Source organism: Rhea pennata, chromosome 1 (genome assembly GCF_028389875.1).
Source record: "Rhea pennata isolate bPtePen1 chromosome 1, bPtePen1.pri, whole genome shotgun sequence".
Lineage (NCBI taxonomy): Eukaryota > Metazoa > Chordata > Aves > Rheiformes > Rheidae > Rhea > Rhea pennata.
The window spans coordinates 75856110-75869684 of NC_084663.1; the positions used below are offsets into that span (position 1 = coordinate 75856110).

The following is a 13575-nucleotide window of genomic DNA, read 5'->3' on the forward strand; positions in this document are numbered from 1 at the left end:
GTGTAATGCTCTTTGGCTGTGCTTATTGCACCATACAACATGGATTTTTCTGCTTCAGCAGGACACTGACATTCCTAAAAACATTGACATGAGACACTTTCAAAAACTTTCTAAGCCAACACCAGATAATGGAAATTGAGTAGGCCTTTTCTAGTACTTTCTATGATGGTATGATTAAAATCTATAGTATAAATGACTTAATTTAAAATAATCCAGTGAAATTAAAATTCTCATTGTAGAAAGAGTAAAATAAATGATGTCTTACCTTGGCAGGTCCGTTCATCTGTAAGCAGCTTATAGCCTTTCTGGCAGCTGCATTCAAAGCTGCCAACTGTGTTTCGGCAGAAATGGTCACAGCCACCATTGTTTACCAAGCACTCATCAATGTCTGCAAGAAATGAATGGGCAAAGATTTAGTTCATGACAGCACTTAGATTACTGCAGGACAGGAATAAAGTTTACTCAACTCCCCAAAGAGGCTGCTGCCTCTGTTAGAAGTCAGGCTCGTCAGATGTACCATTTCCCAACCTTTTCTGGTAAGGTTTACAAAAAAGTTGTGGGCTGCATAGTTCTGGAGATAGAAGTATTGCTCTCAGCAGTGCAACCACCAGGTGACCCAAGTTGAGGCACTTTGATGTTAAAAAAAATGCAGGGAAGTTTCTTTCTTGATTTAGTGGTTTGCCTAACAAAAGACTTTAGCCTGTGTTACATGAATCCCTCACCTTACAGGTGCTATAAAAAGCTGAAAACACATAAAAATTGAAATAAAGACTATTGTACTTAGTATTATATGCTAGTGAAAGTGCCACTGAACACCCATTTTTGTGTGTCTAACTTTTCTGATTCACTGTTAATGCAGGGCAACCGTGAGTGCATTTGAGATGTTCCTTCTGTTATTCAGCAGGCAGAGCACCTATTGCCTTTATTTGAAAGCCACATATATGTGTGAAGGAAAGGATCAACGTCTCTTACTTTAAATAATGAATATGAAATGCAGTGAAGAACTTGATAAGATCTCTGTTCTTCTGAACTTCAAGCTGGTGATTCTGCTTCTTCCACCTTATAACTTCTCTGAATGCTTTTGAAGAACTGGAATGACTAGTCCTTTTCCATCCCATAAGAACTTGTGCAATAAGTATATAACAGATTACAGAACCTCATTTGAAACACAGGGCACCTTTCCATCCTCCCCCAGTTAAAAAATACTATGGACCTGCTGTTTATCTGAATGGGAGTGGAGAACACTATTTTTTCAGGGAAGACCAGTGCCAAAAATGTAGCTTTTTTTTAGGGATATAAACAGTGAAGGAATAATATATCATAGAGATATTGCTGCACATTTCTGAGGGTGAAAACAATACCTTTCAGAAAAACGAGCAGAGTGTTCTTCTCTGTTAAAAAGCCTCTCAATAAAAGAGCTTTGAAACTTTGAGGTAACAAATAGCCAATTAAAAAGCAAATCTCGCAAAACGCAAATCGAGGTTCTAAAAGTGCTAATATCTGGAGAAGGCAATTTGTCAAAGACAGCATGGTACCAGTGAATGAAGGAGGTTTTTTTAAAAAAGCAATCTGAATTTAAGATGACTTTAAGGGGACATCATTAATTTTTGTGAACATAATTACCAACAGGAGAGAATAGTATGGCTCTTACCATCTCTGCACATGAAATATAAATAGCAGCAATATGTGGCAGCAAGAGGGTGAGTTAGGAGGTAAATCTAGAAATTCTAATAGCTGAGAGGCAAATTCTGCCCTCCTTTCTGGACAGTACTTTGCTGCACTGGCACTGATAGAAATATGCTCAGGAGGATATACTATTCAAGCGAGCAAGAACAGCATACATCATTAGAAAGGTTTGCTCATAAGGTGCACTTGTGGGAAGCAGAAAAGAAAGCTGTTCTGAGGCCCTCTGAACTAATTGCTTATTACTTTTGTACCTCGTTCTGCAAAGGACTGGCTTTTGCATTCAGTCTTGTTAGAAGATTGTGGGTACAATGACAGGTAACAGATGTAGTGGTAGAATTGGGCCCAATGTACTTTGCATAAAGCTAGGTGAAATATTTACATCTTAGGTAATGGAGTTCTCAAACTGATGGTAGGAGTCTTGCTTGTCTATGGTCTTCCAGTTTTGGAAACTGAAGCTGAGGAACCAAGACTGAATAACCTCACGCTCCCAAACCTGATAAACTTGGTGAAGAGCATACTCTGGGCAGCCCTATAGGATATCATAAGACTAGAGGCAGAAACCCATTTGGTTTCAGCTGTGATCACTAGCACTCGTCCAGCTCAGCAGGGAAAGCACAAGGCTTATTGGCCTTATTGGCCCACTTTCCCCATGCTGGCATTTCCGTTCTTAACAAGATTTGCCCCAACTCCAGCATGTATAGCTAGGATTGCATTAGAGGTCCTATGATGGATAACCCCAACTGTTCCATCCATTTTCACTGCTCAGGTGTACCTAATTATAGTCTAGATCAAGCTTGTCCTGACAAAACTTTGGGACGAATGGAATTGCGAAATTAAATTTACTAATATGTTATGCATCATAAACACACACGGTAGTCATCCATCACAAAAGTCTCTTACCTATGATAAGAATAACATAACCTCAGGGCTACTCTGCTGCCCGACTGAGACTGCTTGAAGCAGAAATTACTTGCAGCCCGTCAAACACCATTCTGAAGTTAAGGATTGATGTTATAAATGATGACCCCTGAATTTCACATGTTAAATTCCAAATTCCAGTCTCATTAACTTTCTTTTCAGGGTCTCTGGAGACCATAAGGGACAAAAATGAAACCTTGATGGTCTCCGAGGATAGACTTGAAGCTGTTAATCATTGTACCTCTCCTGACAATGCAGCATATCAGATTTACACCAGCAATTCTTTGGACTAATTCTGAACCAGGATTTGTGTGAAACATGTGAGAGCCCATAGAAAAAGAAGGTATTTCATTTCTTCTAGCTGGAATACATGGCATGGCCTTTTGAAACCAGGAATGTCAAAACAGAATGGAGGTCAAAACTGTTAGCTGCAAAAACATTCTAAATAACACAAATAGCGCCAATGTCTCTGCTTCCACTGTATTTCTTTCCATGGCCCTAGCAAGCCTGACAAGGCGTGTAAAAATTATTTCACTCCATGGAGAGCAGAGCATTGCTGCATTTCACTTCAAAGAGAACAGTATCCAACCATATCATGTCTAACTGGTTCACAGAAATTGCACCAAGTCTATATCCCCACTATTTTTCTTTCCATAGCTATAAATAATTCTTGTTACGAGCTATGTGAAAATAAATGATTCCACTGTGTGAGAAGGTGAGGTCTCATTTATCTTTAAACTGACTGGTACCCAATTTTGTTAAGTGTCTGTTGTGAACTGCATAGACTATGCTTCCATGACATGTCTGTCTGCCATGTAAGGAAAGAAAATACAGTGGAAACCAATCACTAAACCTCTATTTGCTTGGAAATTGCTCAGTAAAATCTCCCTATACTATTAGTGGGACTGTCTGTTGAAGAATCCTAAAGCTGGGATCTTCATACTGAATACTTCATAGTCCTGAAATGGATCCTTTTCAACCAACAATACACATTGCATAAAATTGGCAAAACTTTCAATGGTGGTCTGCTCCCTCCTATCCCTCCTATCCCCAGGAATGCAAGATTATAAATAAATGGCTGCACTCCTCCACAGGGGTATGCATGTAAAATGCACTGATAACCAGAGTGTTCAGACAACCTTCTGGTTATTCCAACTATGCAGAGTAGTGGGTCTGATAGGTTTACGATGCCTTAGTAATGAAATCCCAAAGGGTCTTTTTTATATTGACTTAATTAAAGTCAATGTTGTTAAACAATATTTTGCTCATAGAAGTGACTGATCTGCTACAAATGCCAGATGATGTGAGCAACACAATGGGACATGTAGAAAAGGAAAACACAGCCCAATTAAAAAAATACAGAAGCTTTAGAATTCACTATTCAAAAATGCCAGGTGAAGGTATGGCATAACAGATAACTGTGCACCCAAGCTTCTAAATCAAGACCCATTAGCCCTGAAAATGGTTCAGTTTTTCTTTTTGTCTTAATGCAATTAAAAACAATAAACAAAACCAAACATGAGATTTCCACAAAGGTAGCTGAAGTCTTCCTAAAAGTCATGGTGTTTGCGAAAAAAAAGCAGTCAGAAATATTAGGTCTGGAGATGCAACTTGGCAATGTCCCTACAAAGGCTGTGGGCAGGTCTGGACCCACAATCAAATTGTGGGTCTTCTCACTGTTCCCAAATAGTAGCGATGTTCCACTCCTGCTTTGGTGGCTCACTGTCATCTCTATGTGTGTTTTTAAAAGTAAGTCCAATCTTGCAGTGAATCTCATAAACAAAGGTCTGGTATCAGGAGAGACTCACAATTTTGGTAAAAAAAATATTTCTGAAATAAAGGGTTGTATTATATGTGTGATTATTCTATGTTTTCTGAGCATCTCATACTACTGGAGGGCAACGGAATCAGCTTTAAATAAAGCTTTACAACTGTGAATACAGGAGCAGAAAACACAAGTGCTTTGTGGTAAGTTACCTAGCTACATTTTGACTAGAGGGAACTGACAGTCTGTTATTTTCCTTTTCATGTCCTTGTGAAGATAAATGGGGATGATTAGGGCTGTTCCACTCATACCTTTTTAAACTTTGTTCAGTGCAATTCATGTTTGGAAGGATCTAGCACTGAGCAGTGTGTGTGTGTGTGTGTGTGTGTGTGTGTGTGTGTGTGTGTGAACAAATTAAAAAACAGGGATTTCAGGCATCTTAGAATTTAACATTTCACACGAGCTGCTTAAAGGCAGCTAAAAGGGTAATCAACATACAATCGTCACTTAGCTCTTGAACAATGATGGATATGGAGATTTCCAAAGCCTCATCACAGCCGGAAGTGAGGCTTCTCCTTTCAAATATTGGACAAATATTTGAATTGACTGTGTCTGTCTAATCCTTTGCACTTTTAAAATGGTACCTAGCTCCAAGAAAACAATGTACTCCAAGATCAACCTAAAATAATTATTAAAGCTTCATACTCGGGGCCCTGGTGACAAGGGATATAGAGAAGGCAGAGTTACTGAATGCCTTCTTTGCTTCAGTCTTCACTGCTAAGGGCAGCCCTCATGAATCCCGGAACTTGGACGTGAAGGAGAAAGTCTGGAGAAGGGAAGACCTTCCTTTGGTTGAGGAGGAAAGGATTAGAGACCTTCTGGGCAGGCTAGACATCCACAAATCCATGGGCCCTGATTGGATGCACCCACAGGTACTGAGGGAGCTGGCCGATGTTGTTGCCAGGCCACTCTCCATCATCTTTGAAAGGTCCTGGAGAACTGGAGAGATGCCTGAGGACTGGAAGAAAGCCAGTGTCACTCCAGTCTTCAAAAAGGGCAAGGAGGAGGACCCAGGCAACTCCAGGCCAGTCAGCCTCACCTCCATCCCCAGAAAGGTGATGGAACAGCTCATCCTGGATGTCATCTCCAGACATATGGAGGAAAAGTAGGTGATCAGGAGTAGCCAGCATGGATTCACCAAGGGGAAATCCTGCTTAACCAACCTGATCACCTTCTATGATGGAATGCCTGGCTGGGTAGATGAGGGGAGACCAGTGGACGTTGTCTACCTTGACTTCAGGAAGGCTTTTGACACTGTCTCCCATAACATCCTCCTAGAGAAGCTCAGGAAGTGTGGGTTAGACGAGTGGACAGTGAGGTGGACTGAGAACTGGCTGAAAGGCAGATCTCAGAGGGCTGTCATCAGTGGCGTGGAGTCCAGTTGGAGGGCTGTGGCTAGTGGCATCCCCTGGGGCTCAGTACTGGGTCCCATCCTGTTCAACTTCTTCATCAACGACCTGGATGAGGGGACAGAGTGCCTCCTCAGCAAGTTTGCTGATGATACCAAGCTGGGAGGAGTGGCTGATAACACCAGAGGGCTGTGCTGCCATTCAGAGAGACCTGGACAGGCTGGAGAGCTGGGCAGAGTTGAACCTCAGGAGGTTCCTCAAGGGCAAGTGCAGAGTCCTGCACCTAGGGAAAAATAACCTAGTAGGCACCAGTACAAGCTGCGGGCTGACCTGCTGGAGAGCAGCTCTGCAGAGAAGGACCTGGGAGTGCTGGTGGATGACAGATTGACCATGAGCCAGCAATGTGCCTTTGTGGCCAAGAAGGCCAACGGTATCCTGGGGTGCATTAGGAAGAGTGTTGCCAGCAGGTCAAGGGAGGTGATCCTGCCCCTCTACTCAGCCCTGGGAAAGCCTCATCTCAAGTACTGGGTCCAGTTCTGGGCTGCCTAGTACAAGAGAAACATGGAGCTACTGGAGAGAGTCCAGCGTAAGGCTACAAAGATGATCAGAGGGCTGGAGCATCTGCCCTATGAGGAATGGCTGTGAGAGCTGGGCCTCTTCAGCCTGGGGCAGAGAAGACTGAGGGGGGATCTTATCAACGTGTATAAGTACCTGAAGGGAGGGTGTCAAGGGGACGGGGACAAACTCTTTTCAGTTGTCCCATGTGACAGGACAAGAGGCAATGGGCAGAAATTGAAGCACAGGAAGTTCCGCCTGAATGTGAGGGGGAATTTTTCCTGTGAGAGTGACAGAGCACTGGACCAGGTTGCCCAGAGAAGTTGTGGAGTCTCCTTCTCTGGAGATCTTCAAGGCCGCCTGGATGCAGCCCTGTCTAACATGCTCTAGGCGACCCTGCTGAGCAGGGCGGCTGGACTAGATGATCTCCAGAGGTCCCTTCCAACCCTACTGATTCTATGATTCTTGTTTTTATTAAAGACAGCCTATTAGGATTACTAACGCATACAGCACTGTATGCTAATCAGCATACAGTTGACATCAACAGACATACTTTCTGTCAAGAAGGCTAGTCTAATTCTTAGTTTCTTATTTCCTGCTCATGTCATTTTTCTTTCCTTCCCTTTCTCTCTCTTTCCTCTCATTTTTAAAAACCACCACTGATCCCCAAACCTGGTGAATAGTGTTGCTTTGTCAACACAGGTTGACAGGTTCCCTGATGCATGCAGACCACAAAGTACTTTACAAAGCAGGCCACAAAACATTTTAACCTCATGTTTCAGGCGGGGAAACAGAGGCACAGAAGAACAAATTAACTCATCCACCCCTTAATTCCAGCCTGCTGCACAATCCATCAGGCTACCTTGTGTAGGCAATGTGCCAAATGATACAGGTTTTCACAAAACACATAACTACGTGCTGCTTTGCATTACAAATACTACCAAAGCCACTGATGCCCACATTGCTACTGTTTTACTATTTGCACGTCACTGCAGAATAAAACTTGAAATATATTAAGTAATTCTGGATTAACATAAACATAACATATCAGGCAACACTGTAATGTTTTAAATAATATTTTCCAATTATTGTAAAGGCATACCAGGGATAGTTTATTAAAGTATAATTTCATATCCTTAGACTCACTGGATTCAGTGTCACTGGGAGCAAATCTAAATCAAAGTAGAATTCAGGTTTTACTGTTCCCCCACATCTCTTAAAGCATCAAGCCAACTGTTGCCTGTGAGATTAGAGAGATTAGAAGTCCTAGTTCCAGTTTTGCAATGGATTTATCTAGCAGTCTGGTGAGTTGTAACATCTCTGCTCTTTCTGTATAATAGAGTATCAGTAATTATCACTCAATATTTTCAGTACCAATCTTTTAAAATGGATTATACTAACTAAATAAGGTGTTTTTAATTAAAAGTCATTTATAGTCCAAAACTTTAGTCCAATTAAAGTTGTTTTTCCTGTGTCGCCTAGGCTCTTGAATGGCTTGATACTGCAGTATGTTACTGCTCCATGCTGGGAATGCTTTGCCCTGCAGGATTTTGTGAATAAATGCAGAACTGTACAGAGGTATTTTACTTTAGAAAGTGCCTATGCTGTTCCACCATTGTACCTGTGATGGTGCTCTCGTGATGTAGTTCATTGCCCTTAACATGCTTTGCATGTCTTAGGGAGGAATAATTCTATTTATGCAATGTTGAGGATTTCAAAGGCCAGCATCTCATCAACTTCATTACATTAAACCTACATAATACTCATCAACTTCATTACATTAAACCTACATAACACTTCTGCAGGAGACATAAGTTGAATTAATTCTTATTTAACAAATGTGAAACTGAGGCACGAATGGAAGCGTGTGACTTCCCTGCATCAGATAGATAGCTACAAAGTGAAATAAGGTGCCTACTGCAACACCTCTTATTTGAGTTTTGCACTTCAGTGCCATCCTCATTTTTCCCACCCACAGCACTAATTAAGTGTAATGTATGATAATCATTGTTGAACTGAACTTCCACTAAGTAGCAATTGAAGGTTCTCTGTTTAATTAGCTTCATGGCTAGGTGGAGGGCCAAAGCATTGCCCTAATTAACAGAATTCAAACTAGACTGGGCAGATAGGAGTGACTGTAATTAAAATTTAATCTCCCTCATCCTGAAAACATGCTGCCCATAACATAGAGAGCTTTGTGTAAATGCTCTTAGAGCATGGAAAGGTTGAGGCAGGTTTCAACACATTTCCCTCATGTCACTTTCTCCATTTTCACCTGTTATCTTTGCAATTTCCTGAAGAAACCTGTCTTCCAACACAGATGGTAATCTGTAACATATGGATTTAGGTGTCAGCTATTCTCCTCCAGGACATATCCACTCTGACATTATCCACCAACCAATCAATAAAAAGGAGTCTACCAGCCTGCCAAGAGATCAATCACCTTGTAAAACAAACATTATGTCCTATTATTTTCTTATTACAGTTAATTAGATCTATAAAACACAAAAAGCTTTGGAAGTGAATAACTTAGAAATGCTGTCAGAAAAGTTTAGGCTCTGATTTCTCATTTGTAAAAGGGAAGGGATTTACTAAATCTAGTATGAAAAGAGAGGATTTTCATCTAAAACTTTTGCTAAACACAGAATTCTTTTTTAAACTTAAAAACATGTTAGCACAATGCTATGAACCCAAACAGTACAAGCTGTCTTAGACTTTGACATCAGAACATGAAGTGGACTGGAGACAGAGACATACTGATAGTTTCTACTGTCTAGACTGATCTAAATGAAAAAAAAGCAGTAGGAATCCTAGAAAATAAAGGTAATTTGGCAATTTTCTGTCACTGTAAGATTTCATTAATGAAAGTGCCCTTTATAAAATGCTGGAGAGGGAGAAAAAACTGTGGAGTTAGAGTGTTGACTTCTATCTGTACATGAGGGCAACGAAAGACATCTCCCTGTTCTACAGGGCAGCAGGAAAGGCAAGTTCAATGGACAACGTAAAACTCCAACGCTAACAGGAACAGTTTGAGTACAAACTGACTGGCAGCATGTGGTTAAAACGTGAGCACAGAACTATGCAAATATGCTGGGCTGACTACTTATCTTTCTGAATTATTCATTACCACCATAATAAATCTATGTTTAATGTATATGTATCCTATTTAGGAGGAGCTGAGATGGAGAAGAATTACTTGTGTAGCTGAAAGCTACATACTATGGCTACAGGAAAGGAGGGGATTCAGTGTCTCTTAAGTTACTAGTCAGATAAAATTGGCTGAGCTGAAGTCACTGGCACCACATCTGTACTAGGTCTCAATAAAAACCAGTGTCCTTCTCTTACAGTATTCAATCTTTCCATATAATCTCAATGAAGAGCATTGCCCAGAGATAGGGGCAAGTGAGCAAGCTGTGCAGCATTAGACCAAGATAAAAGAACCTCTGGATTTAGAATATTAACTCAACCTACCTTTAATGTGAGTTATTTTCATTTTTTCTCCTTGGAACTGCCAGCTGCTGAGGAAAGCTGTATGCTTATTTCCAAGAATTTCAGTTTGCATCTAAAAATTACTGTACTTGTGTTTTGTTTAATTAAATAAAAATTTAAAATAAAATTGATTTTGAATAAGTACAGTCAAAGACATTGATGTTTAGTGATCTGTGCTCTTTGAAATCCTACTGCAACTATGCTGGCTTTACAGTGATAAAGCTATTCCTGCTGAAAAGGACAGCTGAATACAATTAACTCCTGCTAATTCAAATCCCTCAAAGCTGGTAACGGATCAGAGGAAACTGGCTGGTGAACAAAAATTAACTCTCCAAAACTTTTGAAGGCATGACTTTAACCAACAAGAGATCAGTTCTGTATAAGGGAAGACAAATACTTCTCTGAGAGCAGGATCTAGCCATACAAAGAAACAGCTGTATTTTATGATGAAAAAGTAATAATAGAAGAAGAAAAAAATACTGTAAGTCTTGAATGCTAGTAGCTATGATAATGTGAGCAGTCATCTCCCAAATTACAGAAAGCACAGCACACTTTTACATAATAAACTGTGGCTGTGGATCCTCAGGGGCCTCTATATTGTTGAACAAATGCAAGGTCTTTTCAAAAACTAAAATGCAAAATATGACCCTCCCAAGCATTAATTTAAAGGATTTGGCATTTTCAAAGGGGAGGTTCACAAAGACAAATAACAACTGCAAGTTTCCAGGGAACAGGGATATTGCCTCGTCATTAGAACAACTCTAACGTTGTACACATGAATTTATTTTCTTGAGATAGATGGAACCCTTGGGAGGGAACAAAACTGAATGAGTTAGATAGCAGCTGACCCAAGTCTGCAGTTTTTTAATGGAAGACAATCTGTTATATTATATTTGTCTGTCAGGAACAAGTTTAAAATGGACAAATGAATTGTACGTTAGTTACTACAAACAGAAAATCCCTCAAACAAAGGAAAGGGCCAGCGAAAGCTTCACATGCATTCTGAATTAGATGAATTTGCAGCAACAGTTAAAATGCAGATGTTGTCATTAGCTCTATTTCTCAGCTTCTCCTTCTCTTCTTTTCTTTATATTCCATTCTGTTTTCTTCCTTTTGACACACTTCACCTGTCTTTGCATCTAAAATTTCAATTTCCTCTTATTTGGCCACTTTCAGCCACCTACCATGGAGAGTTTGCTGTGCTCTCCCACTCCAGATTTCCACACATTTCCTGTTGGTGACCAGTGTCCTTCTCTCTCCCCATTATCTCCTTCTCCTCTAGCACGTGATTTTACTGATATTACCTTGTCTGTAAAGAAAACCAAACCACAACCTCTGTCAGCCTCTCTCTGCCCTTTAGTCAGATGCTGTATCACCTTACCACAAAATCCACCTCAGATTCCTCTCTGCACTGACTACTGTCAAATCTTTTAAGAAGTGAAGAAAAGCACAGATTCCTATATTAATTCTCTGCCACCTTCCAGTCTCATCAAAGCCTTGAAACTGCTGTTTCCAGAGCAGCAGTGCTGGTCCAGATGACTGTGACCCTCTCACCGGGCATGACACAGAGCTCTGCACTCAGCAGCTGTCTGTCAGATGCAATAACCACTTTCCTCACATTGAGTTGACCTTATTTGTTCTTTAGCTTGAGATTGGATGACATATGGTATAAGCACATGAAGTGACTGTGGCCCCAGCAATAAGGCTATCGCAGATAGGCTTTCACATTTGCTTCCTCAGTCCACATTCAGATAGCTATTTTGAAAAAAAGTTTTTGTAGTTACGTGGGAGCTAATACGCTGATCTGATTTCCTAGTCTTCTCTCTCTCTTCTAAAATAAGCAGGTCTTTTGACAATCTGAACTTGACCATTGCTCTTCTATCACAGTCACTCAATTTTCCTTCTCTGAATCCCGTTGTTTATGTTTTTTACACCTTTGATTTCGTGCCTTGGTCAAGTCCTACCAAAGCAACAAAAATGACTTCAGAAGTAACTCTGTTTTTTAATATTCTCTTTTGGCTTTAGTCTTCTTTTTGTCACTCGCATGTGGTATACATAGAAAATTTCTCTTGCATTTTCCACTCTTACCAAGTGCTAGTCTACCTGTTATCTCTGTCGAGTAGCTCAAGTCTCATATGTCAAGGAATTCCTTGTAGAAGCATTTCCTGGGCTGCACTTTAACACAGTCCTCTTCTTTGTGCTTTTCCAAAGAAGTCACAAAGTGTGTGTTCTCAGAAGCTCTTGCCAAGTACTCAAGCATTCAACAGGACCACAGTTTTCATCACAAAAGTCTTCCTTTTCCTTTAGTTTAGAGTTAGAATTTATTTATTCATTTGTTTGTTTGTTTATTTATTTATTGGTTAGGCAGCTACGTCCATTGTTTTATAGCCCTAAATCACCCCCTGGCTGCTTTTGCTTTGCTTCTTTGGCACATAGGCCTCCATTTTCTCAGTCATACGGATTTTTCTCAGGAGAGGATTAGAAAGGGGAAGGCAGAGAGATCCTTAGCTGCTGCTGCGAGATCTACCAAGCAAATCTGCTGGTTTCTATAGGTTAGGTTAAGCAATTTGAAAGTCACAATCTCTGTGCTGCCTTTTACCAAGAACCTATCTGCTTGCTTCCTGAAAATGGCATGTGATCTCTAGGATCTTTAATTGTGCAGACGCACTGGAAAATGGTCAGGGCCTGTTTGTCAGAAGGCTGTTTTAAGGAAATTCAGTCATTTGTAATTGACTTGTCTTTTCTTCCTGATGGTGCACAGCACCAGATATATAGGAAATGTATTCTATTTTTTTCTACTTTTGTTCTAGTTGCTGTAGGACCTGCATTTTTCTTACCATTCTTCTTCATATCAATCTCTTGTTCATAAATTTATTTAGGTGCTGATTTCTATATGCAGGGCAAACATGTTCCTCTGTCCATTCTCCGTTCTGTGTCATGCCGTTTATGCATGCAAAGATATAAGAAGTTTTTGCATTTAAGTTTTTTCTTGTTTTTAGAATAAAAAATGTTTGTATCAGACTTCAATCCTTCTTGGCTCCTGCAAACTAGACAGTCAGTCAGACCTACATTTTTGCATCAACCATGAAATTCTGCTGTAAATTCAGTTTTGGCTCTTTCTTATTGCTCTGTGTTCAGCATGGACAGAGCAAGGGTATTTTTTGTTTTGATTTTTGGCTATAGTGGTCTATGATCATAGCTGATCTCTTGTTTTCTGATAGCTTTTTGCTTACATATACAAAGATGCAAATTCAAATGCTGTTTATATTTGAACATGTGCTTACTTTTAGTTATGAATACTGGGAAGGTAAGCTGTTACATCTTGAAAGTAAAGTCATGTAAGAGTCAGATGGAAGTAAAGCTGCTGTGGAAAAAAATATGAAAAATGCATCTTGATTTGACTGTTGGGAAGATTACTGTTGGTTTAAGTTGATGAGAAAGCCATCAGGGATAAAGAATAGCTCAAAATAATCTTACTCAGTAAACATTTAAGGGTTATTAAGAGAGTACATATACTCTAATAACTTCTAAAATTCTGTTTCCTGACTCCAGACAGCTTGTGGACACTGGCTTGAAGAAAACAGGCTATGATTTGGTATTGCCAAAAATCAAGGAAGTATGAAACCCCTGGAGCCAGAAAGTCTTCTGAGTAAGTGTTACAGATGGTAAAAAGAAACCAGAGAGAAATTTGAATTTTGTCCTGCATTGACTATATCACATGAATGGAGAATACACATCTGTCTTGGCCACTGT

At 40.1% G+C, this 13575-nt stretch overlaps 1 protein-coding gene across 1 annotated transcript in view; it reads right to left on the bottom strand.

The window, feature by feature from the left end:
- SCUBE1 (signal peptide, CUB domain and EGF like domain containing 1) overlaps positions 1–13575 on the bottom strand; it is a 209806-nt gene that overhangs the window by 50247 nt on the left and 145984 nt on the right. Inside the window, exon 9 of the mRNA XM_062570700.1 lies at positions 266–388. Within this exon, the coding sequence (XP_062426684.1) occupies positions 266–388 (123 nt within the window). The remainder of the gene's footprint in view (positions 1–265; positions 389–13575) is intronic.